General features: G+C 39.2%; 1 protein-coding gene across 3 annotated transcripts in view; it reads right to left on the reverse strand.

Moving 5' to 3' along the window:
- LOC140205185 (protein inscuteable homolog) overlaps positions 1 to 24,407 on the reverse strand; it is a 311,027-nt gene that overhangs the window by 128,086 nt on the left and 158,534 nt on the right. For all 3 annotated transcript variants that reach the window (XM_072272528.1, XM_072272526.1, XM_072272527.1), the window contains one exon: positions 16,228 to 16,353. In XM_072272528.1, the coding sequence (XP_072128629.1) occupies positions 16,228 to 16,353 (126 nt within the window). The remainder of the gene's footprint in view (positions 1 to 16,227; positions 16,354 to 24,407) is intronic.

A 24,407-nucleotide genomic window follows, 5' to 3' on the forward strand; every position in this document is an offset into this window, starting at 1 on the left:
TTCTTTTAGCCTTCCTGATTTCTTTCTTAAGTGTTCTCTTGCATTCCTTATACTCCATAAGCATTTCATTTGTTCCTACCTGCCTATACCTGCTATCCACCTGTTTTTTTCTTTTCTTATCTCTGGTTGTCATTTTACATGAAGAATGTAGAGATTTTAAAGAGGTTGCAGAAGAGGGTCACCCAGATGCCACCTGGATTAGAGAGTATAAATTATAAAGAGCAGTTGGATTAACTTGTGCAGCTTTCTCTGGAGTGTTGGTGTCTGAGCGGAGACCTGATAGAAGTTTATAAAATTATGAGAGACATAGATAGGCTAGATATTCAGGGTATTTCTCTCTCCAGGTGGAAATGTAATATACTAGAAGGTGACAAAGGAAATGTTTGAAAGTGATGTGCGAGGCAAGATTTTAAGCCAATAGAGTGGAGGATGCAGCACCAGGAGAAGTGATGGAGGCAGATCTGATAGTAATGTTTAAGACACATTTAGTCAAGCCATGGGCATGCAAAAAATGGAGGGGTATGGATGATATGTGAGAGACAAGATTAGTTTCATCTGGCTAAATGGAATACTATCAATTAATCATATTTTTCTAAAATTCAATGACATAGCTTGATTAGATATTTAAGCAACTGAAAAAAGAGGAAAACTGGCTGCTATAACAACTTAAATTGCACAAATGTTATCCAAAGAATAGTTTATGTCTGATACTGCTTGGTTGCTGAAGTGCACACTTTGGTTGTTTTGAAACAACGGAATCAGTTGAAGTGGCCAGACATTGACAAATACCTTGGGCCGTCAACCATCAGTTATCATTTAAAAGTTCCTCCACTAGGTTAATTAAATCATCAAAGGTTCCAATTTTGAATCCAATTTGACAGTGCAGTCCTTTGGGATTAACTCATTCTCTCTTACTTTTTGGCTCAGAAATTGGTGAACTGTGAGCCTGCAACCTTGGAAAAGAAAATTGGGACAAAAAGTGGAAATGGAGATTAATTCTATCTCTATCATTTTCACATTATGGAATGCTGCTATAAAATTATTAATATAATAAAAACTGCTCTGTGAAACAAGCTGGTTTCTCGGTTGAATGAAGGATGCAGCTCAATGAATCTGTAAAGGATTAAGGTGTGCACAGGGTTGCAACATCCTTCATACAGCCTTCTGATCACCACTCCAACATCTCCGTCTGTGCTTATTCATTTAACTATATTGTCCATGTATCCTTAGAACATTTGTTTTCTGGGTCTTATGTGATTGGAACATAACATTGTCCAAATTCACAGAATATCTTTCTCCTCTTTTCTCAACCCCAGAGGCAGTTTCTTGAAACTCCTAATCCATGTAGCTGTATAGAAGTAGTGTGACCTGCATATTTTCTTTTTTTTAATATTACCTCTGCAAGGGCTGTTTGATTTCTTGAAGCTGCAACAAGAGGGTTCTAGCAGATTTTTCAATGTGACCGGCTTTAAGTGGAACCTGATCAAGCCTTCTTGCAAATTATATGAACACTCTGCTTAACAATTATTCTGGCAGAGATCAAGAGAGGTATAACAATCAGAGAGGACAACCTCGATCGATTTATATTCTTACAAAGAAAAACAATAAATGAAAAGGAAGTAAACATCCTCTGAGCATTGTCTTAAGATTTGCAAACCTTACCCATTCTAACATATTTTGTTTCTTACAAACATTCTACTTGACCAGCAGAGATAGGTATGAAAAGTATAGCAACACACATTTTCTTCTACTTAGTGTTTAGTTTACAGCATTAATGAATATTTGATTTAAAATAGTTATCATTGCTGATACCACACTAGGGTGCTCCTTTGCTAGGTAGATCAACTCATGGTTATCTGGATCTGTTATTTTCTTCCTCTCAATCTTCCCTTTTAAGTTCTAATGGTTCTGACTGTATTACTTGGATCCTCTTTCCATCTTTTAGTCCTTAAACTGCCTACTTCTGTATTCTGTACCAGTACCCCACATGCCTCCATAACTATGTTATCTGCTCATCTTTCAAGGATCTATGTACATGCATTCCCAGGCTCACCTGTTCCTCAGAGCTCCCTAACACCCCAACATACACCCTGAATGATCATGCCTCCCACACCTTTATTCAAGTTATTCATATATATGTTACAAAATAGCAACTGTCCCAACATTAACCTTTGTTTTCACCACTGATCACAGCCCCCAATGACAAAAAACAATCCTCTACCATCAGTATCTCCTATTGGTTCTGGATTTCTTTGACAGAAGAAATAGTTTCCCTTCACCCACTATATAATGAGAATGGCATAAATTTCATTATGATCTCCTCTCATCTCTCATTGTCTGATTCTATGGAATACAGACCTAATCAGCTCCACCTCTTCTGAAAGTGGCAAACCCACCAGCCTTGGATCCAATGAGTTGATCCACACTATTTATATCCTAATGGGCCATTTCAAATCATTTAAGGATTGCAAGCACTGTTTGATTCTTTGTGATGGCATTTGAACTTTTATCTATTTACTTCAGTATAATCAATTGTGCACAGAGATAACTTGACCTCAGAATGATGGCTGAAACTGGGTGATATTGATTCACTACCCAACTCCCATTTCTGTGGATACCAATGCAATTGAAATTATAGCTGTATTGTTTCGTGTTTAGGGGAAACTAAATTACAGTGCCTATAAAAAGGATTCACCCCACCCCCCCTTGGAAGCTTTCCTGTTTTATTATTTTACAACATTGAATCACAGTGGATGTAATTTGTCTTTTTTTGACACTGATTAGCAGAAACAAGATGCTTTCATGTCAAAGTGAAAACAGATCTCTACAAAGTGATCTAAATTAATTACAAATATAAATCACAAAATAATTCATTACATAGGTCTTCACGCCCCCCCCCTTTAATATACACAATAAATCATCACTCATGTAGCCAAGTGGTGTTAGAAGTCACATAATTAGTTAAATAGATATCTGTTTTTGGAGAACTGTATGCAGTCAAGGTGTTTCAATTGATTGTAGTAAAGATACACCTGTATCTGGAAGGTCCAACTGCTGGTAAGTCAGTATCCTGGCAAAAACTACACCATGAAGACAAAAGAACACTTCAAGCAACTCCATGAAAAGGTTATTGAAAAGCACAGGGCATGAGATGGATAGAAGAGAATTTCCAAGTCACTGAATACCAATTAGAATACAATTAAGTCAGTTATCAAGTAGTGGAAAGAGTATGGCACAGCTGTAAGTGTGCCAAGAACAGGCTGTCCTCAAAAACTGTGACTGTGTAAGAAGGGGACTAGTGAGGGAGTCCACTAAGAGCCTATAACAGCCCTGGAGGAGTTAAAAGCTTCAGTGCCTGAGATGGGAGAGACTGCACATACAACAACTGTTGCCCAGATGCTTCACCAGTCACAGTTTTATGGGAAAGTGGTAAAGAGAAAGCCACTGTTGAAAAAAACTCACATGAAATCTCGGCTAGAGTTTGCCAGAAGGCATGTGGGAGACTCTGAACTCAGCGGGAAAAAGGTTCTATCGTCTGATGAACCAAAATTGAGCTCTACGGCCATCAGACTAAACATTACATTTGGCATAAGCCAAACACCGCACATCATCAAAAACACACCATCCCCACTGTGAAAAATGGTGGTGGCTGCATCATGCTGTAGGGATGCTTCACTGCAGCAGACCCTGGAAGGCTTGGGAAGGTAGAGGATAAAATAAATGCAGCAAAATACAGGGAAATCCTAGAGGAAAACCTGATGCAGTCTACAAGAGAACTGCGACCTGGGAGAGATTTGTCTTCCAGTAAGACAAGGACCTCAAGCATAAAGCCAAACCTACGCAGGAATGGCTTAAAAACAACAAAGTTCATGTCTTGCAGTTCTCAAGTCAGAGTAAAGACCTTAATCCAATGGAGAATTTGTGACTGGACTTGAAAAGGGCTACTTACTCTTGATCCCCATGCAAACTGACGAGCTTGAGTCGTATGTAGAGAAGAAAGGGGAAAAATTATAGTGTACAGATGTGTAAAGCCAATAGAGACCTATCCACACAGTCTCAAGGCTGTAATTGCTGCCAAAGGTGCATCTACTAAATACGGACTTGAATGGGGTGAGTAATTGTGCAATCAATTATTTTGTGTTTAATACATGTAATAAATTTGTAGTAGTTTGTTTTCACTTTGACATGAAAGAGTCTTTTCTGTTGATCAGAGTCAAAAAAGCCAAATTAAGTCCACTGTGATTCAATGTTGTAAAACAATAAAGCATGAAAATTTCCAAGTGGGGGTGAATACTTTTTATAGGCACTGTACATCATTCTGTCAGGCCAGACAGCAGTCTTTAACAACCCTTTCTGAAAAGGAATGTGCATAGCCAAATCCAAAAGTAAAAACAGGCTAAATACGGACCCAAGGGCAGCAGGTAGGGTAAATTGCCGCGTCACCCTATTATGAGTAGCTCCTGTGTGTAATACATGATTCGTGATATGCATACAAAAAGTACTATAAATGAATATCCTGAACATCTAGATTTATTCAGTCTAATCCAGAGATTACAATGCAACTGCATCTGTTTGACATTTACAATCTCATAAATATCTCAGCCTTGTTAAACTTCCATTAACAACCTATTAATCACAGTAGATGGAATACACCAGTGCATCAAATTTATATATTCACACACTGATAAATTTCTTATTTTCTTTCATCAAAAATAAATAAATATATATTTTTTTTACCACTAGAACCTCTTGTGATGCTGCGATATATCCTAGCAATCACTGTGTCACATCATCAGTGATGTAACTTTATAAATTCATTGCTACTTTAGGGATGCACACTTTTTTTCTATTTTACTGCATGTTACAAATGGGAAACCTGCAACCAACAGTTACCAGAGTGACTGTAGCAATTTACTTTTATTTCCAGCCAGCAAGAAGCTGGATTGGTAGAGTGCCCTGCTGATCACAAAGCGGATATCTTCCAACAGTTTATATGGCTGCTAAATGGCGGGAGATCTCCAACAGAGTGAAACACCAAAAATCTATTTAATCTTTGTTTTGAATAGACAGAATGATTTAACCACTGTAATCTTCCAAGACAGAAATTCCAAAGGATTTTGTTCTGTGGGCTAAGAGATTTCTCTGCATTTCAGTCTTAAGTAACCAAATCTTTATTCTGAAGCTGTACTCATCTTTCGCCTGAGACACTTCAGCAAGAAGAAACATTCTGCATAATTCAGCTGTTCAAGCTCTTAACTAATTTTATAAGTTTCAATATGTTCTCCCCTGTTTTTTCTGAATACAGTCCCAATCTACTCCACCTTTCTTTATTCAGCTAATGCCATCCCTGCAACCAGACTTATGAATCTTTGTTGCACATTCTTAATGGAAAATACATCACCTTTTAGGTAAGAATATTAAAACTGTACACAATATTCCAGGTACTTTTTCATCAAAACTTTATACTGTATAAGACTTCCTTAATCCTGTAATTCATATCTTCTTGTTATGAAAGCGTAATATTCTCCTAACTGCTTGCTACATCTATATGTTGGCCTTCTGTCACACTTGTCCCTTTGAACATTAGAAATAAGCAATCCTTCGCCATTTGACAATTGTTGGGTTATGTACACCACGGTGAATGACTTCACATTTTTCTGCTTTATATTCCATCAGCTATGTTTTTCCCACTTCATTGAAATTTCCTTGAAGCTTCTTTACATCCTTAAACACAAATCTGCTTTTTTAATATCAGCAAATTTTTAAATATGATATTTTGTCCCATCTGCCAAATTGTTGATATAGATTTCAAGAACCAATAGCTTGATTACAAGCACTAATAAGCACTATATTCCCAAGAACCATCCTGTATTCATACACTTTACTTTCTGACAGAATGTTAATTTTCAATCTGTTGTCAGTATATTAAAACCATTTACTCTGGGCATGTTGACCTCTCTCTGTGTGGGTCCCAACCAAAAATCCAAATGTAACTCATCCTCCTGGCCACCCTTAATTATCCTGCAAATCACATCATCAAAAGAGTTGAGCAGATATCAAACATGATTTTTCTTTCAAAGATGAATAGGAATTGTTCTTGGGCTTCAGGAAAGGGCAGTCAGGAGAACACATGCCAATCCTCATTGAGTGATCAACAGTGGAAAGGGTGAGCAACTTCAAGTTCCTGGGCTTCAGCATCTCAGAGGATCTATTTTGGACCCAACACATTAATGCCTGCCTGACATCGGCCCGGAGTGTAATTTACTTTGCTACCAGGATGATTGTGGAAAACTTCCTTGGCAGATAAAATGGACGGCACTTGACCACTAGATGTTCCAGGTCAGTGCATCTAAAATGACGGGGGTGAGCCAGGTTTCCGTGAAGTGAAATATATAGCAATTCTTGATGTCCCTCCAATACTGCAATATTGCTCTGAGATCTTCAGTTTTATTTTCCAGAGACTACATTTGCCAGGAGGATATTTGGGAGTGGGGATCTAAGGGCATTGGATTTTAAACTTAATTGCAGACCAGCACTTCCTTTTCATTTATCTATTTAATTTAGTGATACAGCATGGTGACAGGCCCTTCTGAACCAATGAACCCACGCCATCCAATTACACCATGTGATCAATTAATCTACCAACCCATACATCTTTGGGATGTGGGAGGAAACTTAATCACCCAGAGGAAACCCACATGGTCACGGGGGAGGGTGCAGGAAACTCCTTACAGACAGCAGTGGGGATTGAACGCGGGTCACTGGCACTGTAACAGTATTACGCTACTGTGCCGTCACTTACCCATGGTGGTGACTGTGGATTTTAGCTGTAGTAGTCCTAAACGTGAATATTTGATGATTCCCTTCAAAGTTGCATACATAAAGTCGCCACTTTCCAGAGCCATCCCGGGGACAGGAACATGCACTCTTCTCATTACTACCACCGAACAGGAGATACTGGAAGCCGACGACCCACACTCAACATTTTAAGAACAGCTTCTTTGCATCTACCATCAGATTTATGAACAGTCCATAAATTCATCAACACTACCTCACTATTTCTCTTTAGCACTATTTATTTACTGTAACTTAGTATGTTTATACCTGCACTGTACTGCTGCCACAAAACAGCAAATTTCATATGTGTCAGTGATAATATACCTGATTCTGATTCAGCTCTACTCAATCTTTTGTTCTTTTCAGTGTATTCTGTTGTTACATCATTCATTGTAGATCACAGCATTTTCCTGACCACTGATATTGGTGAGCAGGTTAGCCATTCACCATGTGCTCCCCATCATCTACCTTAAATAGTGGAGTCACTTTTACTACACTCCACTCCATAGGAAAACTGCTAGAATCTATAGAATTTTACATGATCAGAATATTCATAATCTCTAAAGCGATCTCTTTCAAAACTATGGGAAGTAGACTTTCACTGCCTTGTGATTTATCGGACTCCAAACTCTCCAAATGTGTTTGGTGCTAAATTTTGGCTAATACAAGCTAATACCTCTTTTCTGAAACTCCAAATTCTGAAAATCTCCGAAATACAGATATTTTTTAGCGCTGATATAACGTCACAAATGGAAAAGTTCACAATGCATTGGGAAAGTTTTCACGTGATGTGCAGGTGTCTGTGCATCACAGACTGTTCTGAGAAGTGACCTCTTATATGTAATGAATAGACATTAATGCAAAATAGAAAGACACAGCATGAAGCAAAAAATGAAGGTCTCGATCGGGCATTGAAAGAGTGAATTCATCAGCACTGTAGTGAACATATGCCGCTTAACAGTATGCTGAACATGAAACGAACAAAGAAATATCAAAACAAACTGAAAATTGAAGGTAGTTGTGAATATTCAGCAGGCTGGCTGCAAAAAGTTAAGAAAAGGTACGCCATTAAATTTGTAAAGATTTTAGAAGTTTTCAAGCTAAAGCATGGGCTGATCTTGAAACAACATAGAAGTTCATTGGTAAGTTTGCAAAGATCGTCACTGATGAAAATCTAACACCAGAACAAGTCTACAATGCTGACTGTTTTTATACCTTACATAAAGCCTAAAAAAATGTAAAATACAATTACAGTGTACTGTAACCTTTTAATCAAAACATGGCACGCCATCGTTGTTGATTCAGCTTTTCTCCGGATGCTGCTTTTATTACCCAGCACACATTATGTTTTCGTTATATTTAATAATTTTTACTGTTAAGTACATATGTGTGAGCAACAAATGTAAGGCAAAGACTGCTTACTGGTAGCACATAAACTCAGAGTCAGAAATCTTGGTGATCCCATGGAGGAGAGGATGGCAGTGCAACAGCAGTGTGCGCGGCCTCTCTGGCGATGAATATCTGTTATCTGTCCAGTAGGGGACCGTGCACAATTCTGATTTGATGGAGACATGAGAGTACAGAGGAACATCTGGAAAACTTCTGAAATGCCCGCTTTGCTGCCGCTGCTACTGTGTGGTAACCAGAATCTCCAGAGCAGAAGGCCCCGAATCCTCCGCTTTGCTTGTTTCAGCGGCCGGGGCTCGGTCAAAGGCACTTGGTAGAGGATGGCGCTCGGGAGGCTGTATCAGAGGGGCTGGTCAGAGGCTCGAAGTTTTTGGACGGATGGACTCAGTGTCGGCTGTGGTCGGCTGCTTCCAAGGCATTGGCAAGTTGATGGTGCCTGGAGGTTTATGGCAGGGAGTTTCTCCCTTTTGCCGCCTGCTATCGGGGACTCGGGAGTCGATTGACTCGGGAACTTTGAGATTTTTTTTACCGTGCCCGTGGTTTGTTCTTCATCAAATTATGGTATTGCTTTGCACTGCTGTAACTATATGTTATAATTATGTGGTTCTGTCAGTGTTAGTCTCCGGTTTGTCCTGTTTTCTGTGATATCACTCCGGAGAAACATTGTATCATTTCTTAATGCATGTATGCATTTCTACATGACAATAAAAGAGGACTGAGTGTTCTCATAATCTAATCTAATCTCATTATATATTCCAAAATCTGAAAAAAATCCTGAAATCCGAAACACTTCCGGCCTCAAGCATTTGGAATAAGAGGTACTTAGCCTGTACTTTGTTTCTTGATCTCACTGGATTTAACTACAAGTTAAGGCAAGAGGATACTGAGAGCCAAGAACAAACAGTAGCTGATAGCATTCTATTAATAGAAATGTGAATGTTTTCTTCCTCTTTGTGTTTTAACCCTCATACTGAGATGTCATGCTTAAAATATATTAATTATGACACCATTCAAGGCATCAACATGAGCCTTCTCACAACTGAAAATATTTAGACAGGATTCTCAGAATGATTGCAATACTCAAACACTACCAATCACAGATAAAGAATAATGAGAAAGATTGCTGGATTCTAACCTGTAATTTGAAGCAGTTAGCTTCCAATCTCAGCTACTGTTTAAGTAATGATAATTAGTTTGCACCATTAATTTATAAACAGCAAGGTATCACAAGAAGCAAATAATAAGCTGGCTACATTGGGCTATTGGTTGAGAAGGAATCTTGCCAGAATATATTCAAGTACTTTGCAAAAGTGAGCAGGACCCATCATAACATTTTGTAAGCTGAAAATCATGATTCCATCTGTGACTCAGCACTTCTAAGGAACTTGAGAGGATAGAAGGAAAATGCTGATACTTTCGCAAAGCTTGATATGAAAAATAACTCAGAGGAATGAATATTATCATAAGAGAACAAACTTCTAAAAATAAAATAATAATAATATTGTTCAAATGGCTGGAGAGAGTAGGTTCTGAAATTAATTAAGAACAAATATCAGTACTATAAAAATGACATTTCAAAAGCACTTAATTATAAAACTCTTTGGAATAACTAATCTGTGAAATACGTTGCCTACATAGCCAATCACAAATCTTCAGTATTCTTATCCTCCTTCAGCAACTACCTGTATACTAAGAGGTCCTATTTAAGTGAAGGCACTTTGAAGGCAATTTTTGGAGTAATCTGAGACAGGTGAAGGCCATGCTACTAGGTACATTGCAAAATATTATAAATGCTGACAACATTCAACCCTCCATTCAACTACATGGAGAGAACATTATTAATTTCCAGTGGGAAATGCCTATAGAGTCTGCTGATTCATCCCTTTTCAGATAACAACTTCCTAAAGAAAGAACCCTGAATTCCTATAATCAACGTTTTCATGCGATGCTCTTTGCTCTTTACATTTCCTTATTTTCGGGTCTCCATTGTATTAAGATTTTCATTTGCATCGTCTATCATGATGCAAACTGTCTGATACACAATTCACTAACCTGGGAACAACGTCATTGAATCAACAGATGTAAACTGACGGGAGTAAGTTTGATCTATGATGCCTCAGCTAAGATTGAAAAACACAAAAAGATCAACTAAAAATACACACAAAGGCAGAGTAGAAATGACTACATTCAGAGTCTTCAAATAAATCATACTATTTCTGGCGCAAAGAACGGGATAAAATAAACTACCAGTTTATTCAGCTGAATGAAGAAGTACTAATTATAGGGTTAAGCAGAAAGAGCAGAAATATTCACAGTGAAAAGTAACAGGTCAATGTTTAAAAAAAGATAAAATGCCAAATAAATAATCTGGATTACTGTTGGTTCCTTCTGAAGATAAAGGAGACAATTGCTCAGAAGCATGACTTGTTGATTTAGAATTCTAATGATAGCTTCAATAGTCAGTGAGCCTGTAGGCATGGTCCACTACACTGTATTAAAATCTAACTTCTTCAGTGAAGAAGGCATCACAATCCCATTGAATGAAACAGCATGGTCCAGACAGAAAAACTGATGGCCACTCACCAGTCAGTGTGAAAGATCCAATCCATTAAACTAACATTCAAAGTAATTTCACAGAAGTATGTTGATAATAAATGTACTGAACTCAATATGGCAGTTATTTTATGCATGGTAATTATGTCATTTCAGTAAAACACATTTTTCTTTCATCTATTTTTAGCTGAAAATGCATGTATTGATAATATATTATATTTCTCACTCAGGTATTCTCTCTTTTGCTTGTACCTGTACACCTTTTAAGTGATAATGACTTTTTTTCTATTTTTCTAATGGTTTACAGACTAAATCTATATTAAACCACAGTAGGAACCATAGTTTACAATTAAACCATGTTTTTTTGTTGTGTATTCGCTAGCAGGTTGTGAGAGTGGGCTCCCTCACCCCCAACCCTCTGACTCTCAATACAGGAGCCCCTCAGGGCTGTGTACTGAGTTCCCTCTTTTACTCCCTGTATACCCATGACTGTATCACCACCCACAGCTCCAATCTGCTAATTAAATTTGCCAACAACACTACATTGATCGGCCTTATCTCAAACAATAATGAGGTGGCCTACAGGGAAGAAGTCATCTCTCTGACACAGTGGTTTCAAGAAAGCAACTTCTCCCTCAATATCACAAAAACAAAGGAGCTAGTTGTGGATTACAGGAGGACTGGAGACGGGCTAACTCCAATTGACATCAATGTATCTGGGGTTGAGAGGGTAAACAGCTTCAAGCTCCTCAGCATCCACATCAGCGAAGACCTCACATGGTCTGTACATGCCAGCTGTGTGGTGAAAAAGCACAACAGCACCTCTTTCACCTCAGACGGTTGAGGAAGTTTGGTATGGGCCCCCAAATCCTTAAAAATTTCTACAGGGGCACAATTGAGAGCATCCTGACTGGTTGCTTCACTGCCTGATATGAGAACTGTACCTCCCTTAATCGCAGGATTCTGCAGAGTATGGTGCAGACAGCCAAGCGCAGCTGTAGTTATGAACTTCCCATGATTCAGGACATTTACAAGGACAGGTGTGTAAAAAGGGCCCGTAAGGATCATTGGTGACTCAAGTCATCCCAACCACAATCTATTCCAGTTGCTACCATTGGGAAGCAGCACCACAGCGTAAAAGCCAGGACCAACAGGCTCTGGGATAGCTTCTTCCATCAGGCCATCAGACTGATGAACTCACACTGATTTGAGTGTACACTATATTACATTGACTGTTCTATTTATTATAAATTACTATAAATTACTCTGATTGCACATTGCACATTTAGATGGAGACGTAACATAAAGATTTTTACTCCTCATGTATGTGAAGGATGTAAGAAATAAAGTCAATTCAATTCAATTGTATTACACCTCTTCTTCTCAACAAGTAAAGAAAAATGAACTTAAAAAACATGGCTAATGGAGACACAAGAGATTATAGATGCTGGAAACTAGAATATAAACTAACTGCTGGAGAAACTCAGCTGAGCTGGTCGAACAGCAGCGGTGGGCGGAAAGAATTGTTGACGATTCAGTAAAGACCATTTACTGAATGTTTGGTAGAAGGTTTGGATACTTTTTTTATATATAAGCCATGCATACATATTATACACTCGTACCTACTGAAACGCCTTCCCTTTTCTTTTTACACCATTGTGAGATTCTGAACAAGAACTACAAAATTTTCCTTTAATTTGGGATTCAGTTAATAAAACATGGATTACATGAGCTGGTGATATCAAAACCATCAAATTAACTGACTTGATGAATGAGGAGGGTTTCAATTCGAATTCAAGGAACTATTGAAAAGTGAACTACAAAGGAAGTAGAGGGCAAGAAAAGCATGAGTGCTTAAGAAGGAGAATGAAAGTAATTGACATTATCAGACCAGAGTTCTCCTTCAAATGTCCACCTGAATATGCAAAAGGCACTGGCTCGTGGAATAACTCATGGCCATTTGAACTGCCTCGAAGTGAGAATTAAACAGAAGAGGATGGGTCAGTTAGAAATAGCAATACAAAGCAGAGAGAGATGAAATTATATCTCCACTGCGCAGGAGATCTTGCACTGCAAAAAATGCCAAGCTTCCATAATTATTACATTATTTACAATTAATGCAAAATCATAAGTCTATGGCGTTGGACAACTTGATTGGGAAAAAATAGACAGAGTATCATCCTTTATTGACCAAGACATTTCAGCATACCAATGTTGACGTGCACGTATTTTTCAGCATTGTGTTTGGTGAGGTACTACAGACTGATTAAACTATCCCAAGTATAGGGAACCTTGATTTTCAAGAGATTTTGAAGCCCTGGTTAAGAGTAAAATGGAGGTGCATAGCAGGTATAGGCAAGTAGGAAAAAATGAGGAGCTTATGGAGAAATGCAAGAGAACATTTAAGAAGGAAGGCTAAAAGGAAGCCTGAAGTTTCTCTAGCAGACAAAGTGAAAGAGAATCCAAAGGGATTCTACAGATATGTGAAGAGCAAAAGTATTGCAAGTGGCAAAATTGGTCCTCTGGAAGACCAGAATGGTAATCCATGTGTGGAGCCAAAACAGATGGGGGAGATCTCAAATGTATTCTTTGTATCTGTATTTACTTGGGAGACAGATACAGAGTCTATGGAAATGAGACAAGTGGCATCAACTTCACAGACCCAGTAGAGATTACAGAGGAGGGGGTGTTAGCTATCCTAAAGCAAATGAGGGTGAATAAATCCCCAGGGCCTAACAAGGTGTTCCCTTGGACCCTACAGGAGGCAAGTGCAGAAATTGATTGGGCCCTTGTAGAGATATTTAAAACATCTTTAGTGACAGGAGAGGTACCAAACGATTGGAGGATACCCTCTCTTGTTCCGCTGTTTAAAAAATGCTCTAAACAGAAACCGTATAATTATAGGCTGGTGAATCTGACATCAATTGTGGGAAAGTTATTGGAAGATATTCTAAGGGACCAGATATATAAGTATTTGGATAGACATGGACTGATTAAGGTTAGTCAGCATGGCTTCAAGAGCGTCAGGTCATGTCTAACCAATTTTAGAGAGATTTTAGAGGAAGTTACCAGGAAATTAGATGAAGGTAGGGCAGTGGATAGTGCCTACATAAACTTCAGTAAGGCGTTTTACAGGGTCCCACATGGGAGACTGGTCATGAAGACTCAATCGCTCAGCATTCAGGATGAGGTAGTCAATTGGATTAGACATTGGCTTTGTGGGAGAAGCCAGAGAGTGGTAGTAGAGGGTTACCTCTCAGATTGGAGACTTGTGAGTAGTGATGTGGGACAGAGGTTGGGGCTGGGTCCTTTACTGTTGGTCATCTATGTAAATAATCTGGATAATAATGTGGTTAACTGGATCAGCAAATTTTTGGGCGTAGTGGACAGAAGGGAAAGCTATCATGGCTTGCAGAGGCAACTGCATCAGCTGGAGAAATGGGCTGACATCGAGCAGGTGGAATTTAATGCAGACAAGTGTGAGGTTCTGCACTTCAGTCAGACCAACCAGAGAAGGTCTTACACAATAAACAGTTGGGCACTGAGGAGCGTGGTAGAACAAAGGGATTTGGAAAACAGGTACATATTTCTTTGGAAATGGTATCACAGGTAGATAGGGTCACAAAGAAAGCTTTTTGGCATATTAGCCTTCATAAATTAATGTACTGAGAGCAGAAGATGGGATGTTATTTTAAAATTGTAGAAGAGGCGAGGCGAAGTAATGATCGTCTCCTTTGCTTGCATCTTCAGAAACAGCTCTATTTCTGTCTTTAATATCTTTATTTTTCCTTTTCAGGGTTCTTTTAAAGAACCTGACCTGGAGTTACATGCTGACTTCGGTTCTTTGTGGGAATGGGACCTGCTCGCAGGGTTCCATAACCTACCATTTTTGTTCGGCATGCCAATGGCTCGGCCTAAGAGTCTGGCTCGGATTTGGAAGCCTAAGATCTCGGGGCTCCGGAGATGGGTGGATCGAGGGTTGGTGTCACGGCAGGAGACCCGTGTGTCATCGAGGGAGTTGGGATGTCTGTGGCTGTGTGCCTGGAGACCGGAGATCTTTGAGATCTTTTGGCACAGAGCTCGAAAAAAGCAACAGACAGAATTTTAACATCGTAAACCAGTGAGTTGTTTGTGATGTCTCCCTGCTCACTGGGAAAACGGAGACACCTCCTTCTCCTTTATTAGGGGGAGAGAGAGAGAGAGAGCCTGGGTGAAATACTGTCGTATACTGGGTGAAACGCGGCCTTTGGGGTAACTGCAAGTCTGTGTCTTTGCTATTGCTTTGCTCACGCTTGAGTGCTTGATGGTTTGCTGCTGCTTATGCGTGGGAGGGAGGGGAGCTGAGGGGTACTTTGGGGTCCTAGCATTTAACTGTCGTTCATTCTTTGGGGAACTCCTCTGTTTTCAAGGATGGTTGCAAAGAAAAAGCATTTCAGGATGCATATTGTATACATTTGTCTGACAGTAAATTGGACCTTTGAATGTTTGAACGTTGGTGAGGTCTAATTTGAAGTACTGTGTGCAATTTTCATCAGCTAACTACAGGAAAGATGTAAACAAGTTTGAAAGAGTGCAAAGAAAATTTATAAGGATTTCATCGGGTCTGGAGGACTTCAGTTATGAAAAAGATTGAATAGGTTAGGACTGTATTCTTTAGAATGTAGAAGATTGAGAGATTTGATAGAAGTATACAACATAAGAGGGTACAGATGGGGTAAATGCAAGCAGGCTTTGTCCACTCAGGTTGGGTGGAACCACAAATAAAGGTCATGGCTTAAGGGTGAAAGATAAGTTTAAAGGGAACATGAGGGGAAACTTCTTCATTCAGAGAGTTGTGAGAGTGTGGAATGAGCTGCCAGCACAAGTGGTCTATGAAAACTTGATTTCAATGTCTAAGAGAAGTATGGACAGGTACATGGATAGTAGGGTTATGGAGGGCTATTGTCCCGGTGCAAGTCATTGTGATTAGGGAGTTTAAGTGGTTTTGGTATGAACTAGATGGGCCAAAAGGCCCATTTCTGTGCTGTACTTCTCTATGACTCTAAAATTATGATGCTAACAAAAATAAAGTCAGTCCTGGACAAAACTAAAACAAATTATTCATAGCAGGTACAAATATTTCACAAAACCCTATTACTTCTATTTGGTAATAGTTACCTGTCCAGTACTAGTGAATGCAACATCTAATTATCTCATATGAAAGCTCCAAGTACACTGAGTGTTCTTCAAATCAGGCCTCTCAAATTATTCTTGAGTTATAATAAACTGGTTACAGATATGTGCAGGGCTGATTTCATTTATTCGCAGCAATTGCACTTCTAATGTTAAGAACAAGGCTGTTCATCATCTTCAATTTTAAGAACAAAGAGTATCTGTTATTCTTTTTCTTTACATTTAAGGTACAGGTACAAAAATAAGGTACAACCATACCTTTTCCAGTTCATTGATGCCTTCTTCCACAACACATATTGATGCCAATGCTCTGAGAGCAAGAACATGCAAATAACAAGGAGCATCTTGTCTGCATAGTTTGAAAAGTACTGCCACCCCTCCTTCCTGAAATAGAGAAAAAATAATTCAAACATTATAAAGCACTTTTCAAAGATTGTTTAGATCAGTTAAAGTAAGCTGCAATTATTATTATTAAACAGGGTAAAGGCATCTATATATAAAAAAATCATTTACTTAGTACGAAGAATCAAACATATTAAATCACTACCAGAATACTGTTATTTCACAAAAGCAAGAAATATTATTTTCTATACGATATCATGTGATTCTATTGTCATATTTTGTGTGACTAAAACTAATTCAGTCACAAGTTGATCCAACCTGCAAGACATTATATATAATAAAATACCACAATGTTTTAATAAGACAACAACAATTCATCATGAGCTTCTCCAAGCCATCATTAATGGTCAGTGAAAATCAGAATACTGCATCTTGTAACATATTTTAAAGTGAAACCAAACTAATCAGCTTCGATATTGGACTGCTGAGGAGTTAGACCATAAGAACATAAGGTATAGGAGCAGAATTTAGGCCATTTGGCCCATCAAGTCTGATCCTCATTTAATCATGGCTGATCCTTGTTTCCCTCCTCAGCTCCATTTGCTGACCTTCTCCCCATAATCTTTGATACTGTGGCTAGTCAAGACTCCATCAATCTCTGTCTTAAATACACCCAACGACCTGGCCTCTACAGCTCTCTGTATCTCTGTTTTAAACAGACCTTCCTCTATCCTGAGGCTGTACCCTCTTGTTATAGACTCCCCTACCATGGGGAACCATCCTTTCCACATCTGCTTTCACATTCAAAAGCTTTCAATAAGATTCCTCCTCATCCTTCTAATTCCAGCAAGTACAGCCCCAGAGCCATCAAATGTTCCTTATACAATAACCCTTTCATTCCCGGAATCATCTTTGTGAATCTCCTCTGAACAGTCTCCAATGCCAGCACATTTCTTCTTAGGTAAGGAGCCAAAATTGTTTACAATGCTAAACATGAGGCCTCCCCAGTGCCTTATAAAGCCACAGCATCACATTCCTCCACTTATATTCTAGACTTATTGAAATGATTACTCACATTGCATATGCCTTCCTCAACACCAACTCAACCTGCAGGTTAACCTTTATTATGCTCTGCACAAGGAATCCCAAGTCACTTTGCATCTCAGATTTTTGGATGTTCTCTCCATTTAGAAAATAGCCTCCACATCTAGTTCTTCAACCAAAGTGCATGACCATGCATTTTCCAACATTATATTTCATTTTCCACTTTCTTGTCCATTCTCCTAATCTGTCTCAGTCCTTCTGCAGCCTTCCTATTTCCACAACACTACCTGCCACTCAACCAATCTTCATATCATCTGCAAGCTTGGCAACAAAGCCATCTGTTCCATCATCTGATATACAGCATAAAAAGAAGCCATCCCAACATCGACCCCTGCGGAACACCACTAGCCACTGGCAGCCAACCAGAAAAGGATACTTTTATTTCCACTCATCCACTGCATCCCCTTTATCTATCCCACTTGTAATCTCCTCAAAGAATTCCAACAGATTCATCAGGCAATATTTTCTCTTAAGGAAACCATACTAGTTTTGCCCTATCTTGTCCTGTGTCACCAAGTACTCCGTAACTTCATCCTTAACAATTGTCTCCAATATCTTCCCAACCATTGAGGTCATGTTATCTGGTCTATAATTTCCTTTCTGCTGCCTTCCTCCTTTTATTAGAGTGCCATTTGCTTTCTCAAAGAGTTTTCTTAAAACATAAAGAGTTGATTTCTTCAACTGATAGATTTTTTGCACATTGATTGCAATTAATAATTCTTTTGAAATATGTTGCTAATTGTCCATTTTAAATTGAGTCGTGCATCTGAAACCATTAGGGACGGAAGCACAGCCTAGGCAGAGACACTTCAGGTGACCATGAACAAATAATTTCATGAAAATTATTATTCATGAATATTGAAATAGTTGAAGACTACAAGCTAATAACTTCAGGAGACTACTTTGATATACTATTCTAATTAATAGAAATGTTTCCATAATGCATTCTAATGAAAATGATTACAACCTGAGTCATGAATTAAGTGCATTTCAGGTTATTGTCTAAGTCACCCTTAATTACCTTTCCGAGAATATGGCCATAAATCAAGGTAACTTGTTAATAAGATGCTCACACAATAATAAATATATCTTTCTTTCACACAATCTCACTTGTATTTTCTTGAAGCATCTATACACAATCAATTAAATTACAAAATACAAGATATCATCTTGATGTGCCAATCATACTATTTCTAAATGGACAAGAACCAGGCCTGAAACATACAGTACATTATCAAGGTAAGAAAAAGTGGGTTAAAAGTTTAAATAGATTTTCAAAAGTGCGAGAGTTCAAAGATTCGTGCACCTGGATCTGTGATCAACATATGCAAGTCTTTATCACTTTTTAAACATGGAAGTTCTCACCACATACGTTTTGGGAAACAAATATTTCAAATGTCTTGTACATGAAAGCTTAATAAGCACCTGTTTACTGGAAGCATTGCTGATCTAGTTAATAGTTCTATATGCCAGAAATAATTCCTGAATACAATCCAATTACGCCTCGAAAATTTATGGTAGAGTATACCAGGTAATTAATAAACAGACAGATGACAATCCACCAAATATACTGAAGGAACTCATGCAAATACATAGTTTAACAATCTAGTAATACAGATTAGGACTGCTGTATAACAAAACAACAATGACTAGAGGTAATAGATCAAATAATTGAGCCTCTCTTCAATAATTTATGAATGCTTGGTTACACGTGTTAAGCTTTTGGCTGAAGATGTTAAATCTTTTAAAAGTACAGATTTTAGGGAAATTATCAATGTGGATAATATATTTCAAGAGCAAGGTCAACCATAGAGTAAGTGCTCTAACAAATCCCAAAAGGGATGAAAATTTATACCTTTTTTTTTGTAAAGCAGAGTGCAGTTAATAAACACATTGACACTGCAGGTGAATGTTATTGAACGTCCTTGAAACTCCAGGACTACATCACTTTTAGTTTTATATTTTTGTTTATTTTCAAAGTATTTATTAAAAATGAAAATAAATTCTAAAATTTATCCATTTCAAAATTCTATTAAGCTTTTCATTAAACAAATTTCGTTATTGTAATAACTACTTTCACAGACAAGTGCAGAAATCTACAATAATGTTAGTCTTAGAAGTAGTAAACCATTTAGTCCCTCAACACCACACTATATTTCAAAAAGATTGTGGCTGATACTTTACTTCATCAGTGCTTGCCTTCACTCTCTTAACACCTAAAAATCAATACACACTCACAGGAGGTACCTAATAAAGTGACCACTGAATGTATTTCAATATGTTCGTGGTCTTCTGGTGCTGTAGCCCATGTACTTCAGGGTTCAATGTACAGTGTGTGTTCAGAGATGCTCTTCTGCACACCGCTGTTGTAACATGTGCTTACCTGAGTTCAAGTCAATTTGAAGCAGTCTGGGCATTCTCTTAGGACGTCTCTAATTACAAGGCATTTTCACCCACAGAACTGCCATTTACTGGATGTTGTTTTTTTTTGTTTTGTTTTTCACACCATTTTCTGTAAACTGTAGAGACTGTTGTGCATAAAATTCCAAAAGATCAGAAGTTTCTGAGATAATAAAACCAACCCATTGGACATCAACAATCATTCCATAGTCAACAAGCAAGAGAAAATCTGCAGATGCTGAAAGTCCAAGCAACACACACACACATTGTTGGCGGAACTCAGCAAGCAAGGCAGCATCTATGGAAAAGAGTACAGTCGACGTTTCGGGCTGAGACCCTTCAACAGGACTGGAGAAAAAAAAAGATGGGGACTCAGAGTTAGAAGGTGGGGGAGGGGAGGAAGAAACACAAGGTGATTGGCGAAACCAGGAGCGGGGGAGGGATGAGGTTAAGAGCTGGGAAGTTGATTAGTAAAAGAGAGCGAACCCTGTGGAAAGCAGAAAGGGGGGAGAGGGAAAGATGTGCTTAGTGGTCCGTTGAAAATGGCGGAAGTTATGGAGAATTATGAGCTGGACGTGGAAGGTGGTAAGTGGTAAATGAGGACAAGAGGAACCCTATCCCTGATAGCGTGCAGGAGGATGGGGTAAGGGCAGATATGTGTAGAATGGAAGAGATGCAGTTGAGGGCAGCTTTGATTGTGGAGGAAGAGAAGTCCCTTTCTTTGAAGAAGGAGGATATCTCTGTTCTGGAATGAAAAGCTTCATCCTGAGAGCAGATGTGGCGGAGACGGAGGATTGAGAAAAGGGGAGGACATTTTTACAAGTAACAGGGTGGGAAGGAGTATAGTCAAGGTAGCTGTGAGAGTCAGTGGATTTGTAATAGACATCAGTGGATAAGCTGTCTCAAGACACCAGGTAAATTTGAAGGTAGGGTGGAATTTGGAGGCAAAGTTGAAGAAGTCAACGAGCTCGGAAGCAGCACCAATGTAGTCAATGACGTAGCATGGGAAAAGTAGTGGGGTGACACCAGTGTAGGCTTGGAACATAGGCTAGTCCATACAGCCAACAAAAAGACAGATATAGCTAGGATCCATGCAAGTAACCATGGAGTACCCCTTTTGTTTGAAGGAAATGGAAGGAGTCAAAGAAGAAATTATTGAGAGTGAGGACAAGTTCCGCTAGACAGTAGAGAGTGGTGGTGGAGGGGACCTGGTTGGGTCTGGTGTCCAGAAAGAAACAGAGAGCTTTGAGGCCTTCCTGGTGGATGATGGAGGTATATAGGGACTGGTCATTCATGACGAAAATAAAATGCTCAAGGCCAGAGAATTTAAAATCTTTCAAAAGATCAAAAGCGTGTGAAGTGCCATGAATGTATGTAGGAAGAGACTGAACCGGGGGGGGGGGCGGGGAATAAAACAGAGTCGAGGTATGCAGATATGAGCTCAGTGGGCAGGAACAAGCTGAAACAATGGATCCACCTGGACAGGCAAGTTTAGGAGGTAGAAACGGGAGGTGTGGGGTGAGGGAACGATGAGGTTGGTAGCAGTGGATGGGAGATCCCCCAGAGCTAATAATGTTGGTGATGATGTGAAAGACAATGGCCTGGTGCTCCTTAGTGGGATCCTGTTCGAGGGATAAATAAGAGGAGGTGTCTGACAACTATCGTTGAGCCTCCGCAAGGTAGATTTCAGTCTGCCAGACTACTACAGTACCCCCCCCCATCTGCAGGTTTGATGGTGAGGTTAGAGTTGGTGCGAAGAGTGGAGAGCAGTGCATTCAGAAGGAGTGAGGTCAGAATTGGAGAGAGGGGTGGTGAAGATACGATGCTTGATGTCTCATTGGTGTTGCATCCTTCATCTACCTGGTCAACACCACAAACTTCTATATATTTTTTAAAAATCACCAGAGAAATACTGATATCTCATTCATGGATCCAACCAATAGTTAGCATCTGACACCCTGTTACAGTTTTCATTGCAATACATGCAGAAATCAGCAGATCTGATTGCTTCTTGTGTTTTGCTTGTGTTTCGCAAGTGCTTCTGTTGCTAGGATGATTGATGGAATTATGAAAAATGGCTTCCACGTGCTGGCATTGGAGAGAGTCCAGAGGAGGTTCACGAGAATAATCCTGGGAATGAAAGAGTTAATATATATGAGCGTGTTTGATGACTCTGTGACTGAACTCACTGGAGTTTCAAAGAATGTAGGGCAATCGGGTACAGCCACAGCATAGGACTGGGATGAGAAGGAATCAGAAGGTGGTGAATCTGTGGAATTCATTTCCGCAGATGGCTATGGAGGCCTAGTCAATGAGTATATTTAAAGTTAAAGTTGATAAGTTCTTGATTAGTAAGGGCATCAGAGTTTACAGGAAAAAGGCAGGAGAATGGAGTTGAGAGCGATAATAAGTTGACCATGACAGAATCGTGGAGCTGACTCGAGGATTGAATGGACTGATTCTGCTCTATTGTCTAATGGTCATGATGTTATATAGAACCTACTGAGTGAACTCTCTCCCTCCTCCCCTTCATCTCAGATAGAACTTCAGTGTGCTCCTGATGGGCTTCACCTCAATATTACCAATGCCACTCCGCGAACTTCTTCATCAATTCCAATGTTTATGTGCCAAAGCTGACCAGTTAGTGCAGATGTTCCATTTCTACAATGACACTTTGAGCTCACGCTTAAATCTTTCCCTTCACCCACCTAGTATCATCTTCCTATGGTTAGTCTGCATCCTGATTCAGGAGCCCGGTGATGGACGTGTGAAGAGAACGGCTGTCTGGAAAGAATTAGGGCCTCCGTTCTGACAGTGTCAGCCTGGGGAGTACACTGATACTGGTTCCCTTACTCTCTTGGTACATTTTACAGGTCAGCATTGGTTGTATTTTCCCAGTGCTTCAGTTGCCATTGTCTCAAGGATCTCTGCTGTCCAGTAAACCCACCACCTCATTCTTCTAAAGGCTGCACTGGTGCTTTGAAAACGGTGGTGAAATTCATCATCAAAGTCTGCCTCAATGCAGAAAGATTGCAAAACAAAATTGTTGGAGCAATTGTCAGCTTGTAAACATTGGCCTTCAATGAGAATTATTCTACTTTGGGTCCACTTATTAATACCAAGGTGTTCATACCATCCTGGACTGTGTAATATAGAGACAAATTTCCAAGAGCATCTGAATTTCAGAAAGGGGTTTTACAGTCCTTTCCTACTGATAGTGTTAAACACTTGGGCAAGGTTGAGTAAAATTGTGTTTGCTTGTTGCCGGACCTCCCGGTATCATTATTGGAGCTGTTACAGAGTGATGGTTATATCTAGTGTCCAACTACATGGCAGTTCTGTAGCACTCTAAAAGCCCAGCCACCATAAGTCTGCACCCCTGGAATCTGGAGCCGGACTAGACTCATCAGGAACAGAGAGAACACCTGTTGAAAGAAGCATTTCAAACCACAGTTCTGTTCCAGATGTGAGTACCATTCCACAAAAGCCTATTGAGGCCTTTCATGCAGCCACATCACAACTAAGGAATTAACAAGGACAGGAGAAGATAATATCCTAGTTGAGCTTCAACTGCAACCATCTAAGAAGGTGGAGGTATTCCAAGAGATCTCAGGGATGCTTTAACTATAACAATCCTCAAGAAATGAGGTGGATCTGACTGTGGTCTCCCTGCTGCCCACCACAAGGAAAGCCTTTGTCAACTTTCTTGCTCAATTACCTTATCTCACTGGCCAAAGGGCTGCACCTCAAGTTATGATGCAGATTTAGAGCACCGTTACTTACATACACACTGTGTGTTATGAAAGATATAAGTACCAAAAGATGTGGCATAGATTTACCAATTCCAATCCAAGATACCCAAGTAAGCAGGTTCACTTAATAGTCCCTGCTTGAGTTCTCATATCCAGAAGGAAGAAGATCAAAATAATTAATGTGTTTACAATGTTGAAAGGATCTGACTATAAATAGAAGTAAGTAGTTTCTTTGGGCAAGGGGAGCTAAAATAAAAGAATACAAAATTAAGAATAGATTATTCAAGAGTGACGGCAGAAAGTATTGTCACATACAAATTCTAAAATTGTTTCCCCCAAAATGTTGCTAGGAATCAATAGAAATTCTAAACACTGATCAGTAACTTATTTAAATCAGAGTATCATGGAAAATGCAAATTTTGGTTGAATTGACTATAGGTTTAGATCAGTGATCACCTAAATGCCATAGGGAGCACAATGAGTGCCTGAAAAGGCCTCTTTCCATTCATATTGCAAAATGCACGACCCACTCCTCATCAAAACTGACGGCCATGTTATTTTTACCATCAAGGAATGTTCACTTGCTGGTAAATTTTCTTGAGCAAGAAATGGAAATTTTATGTATTCTGTTTACACCACATCTACAAGACTTCCTGTTCTCTATCCAATTTCTGAAATCATGTCATCACTTATTAATATTTATTGCTTCAATTTTAACTTGGCACATCCAGTGAGAACATTTAGGTCTGACTCAAATTTACACCCTGACAGATATTTATGTTCTATAGAAGCCATACTTGAAATAACTTGGCCATCACATCAAATCTGACTTATACCTCA

This window comes from Mobula birostris, chromosome 11 (genome assembly GCF_030028105.1).
Source record: "Mobula birostris isolate sMobBir1 chromosome 11, sMobBir1.hap1, whole genome shotgun sequence".
NCBI lineage: Eukaryota > Metazoa > Chordata > Chondrichthyes > Myliobatiformes > Myliobatidae > Mobula > Mobula birostris.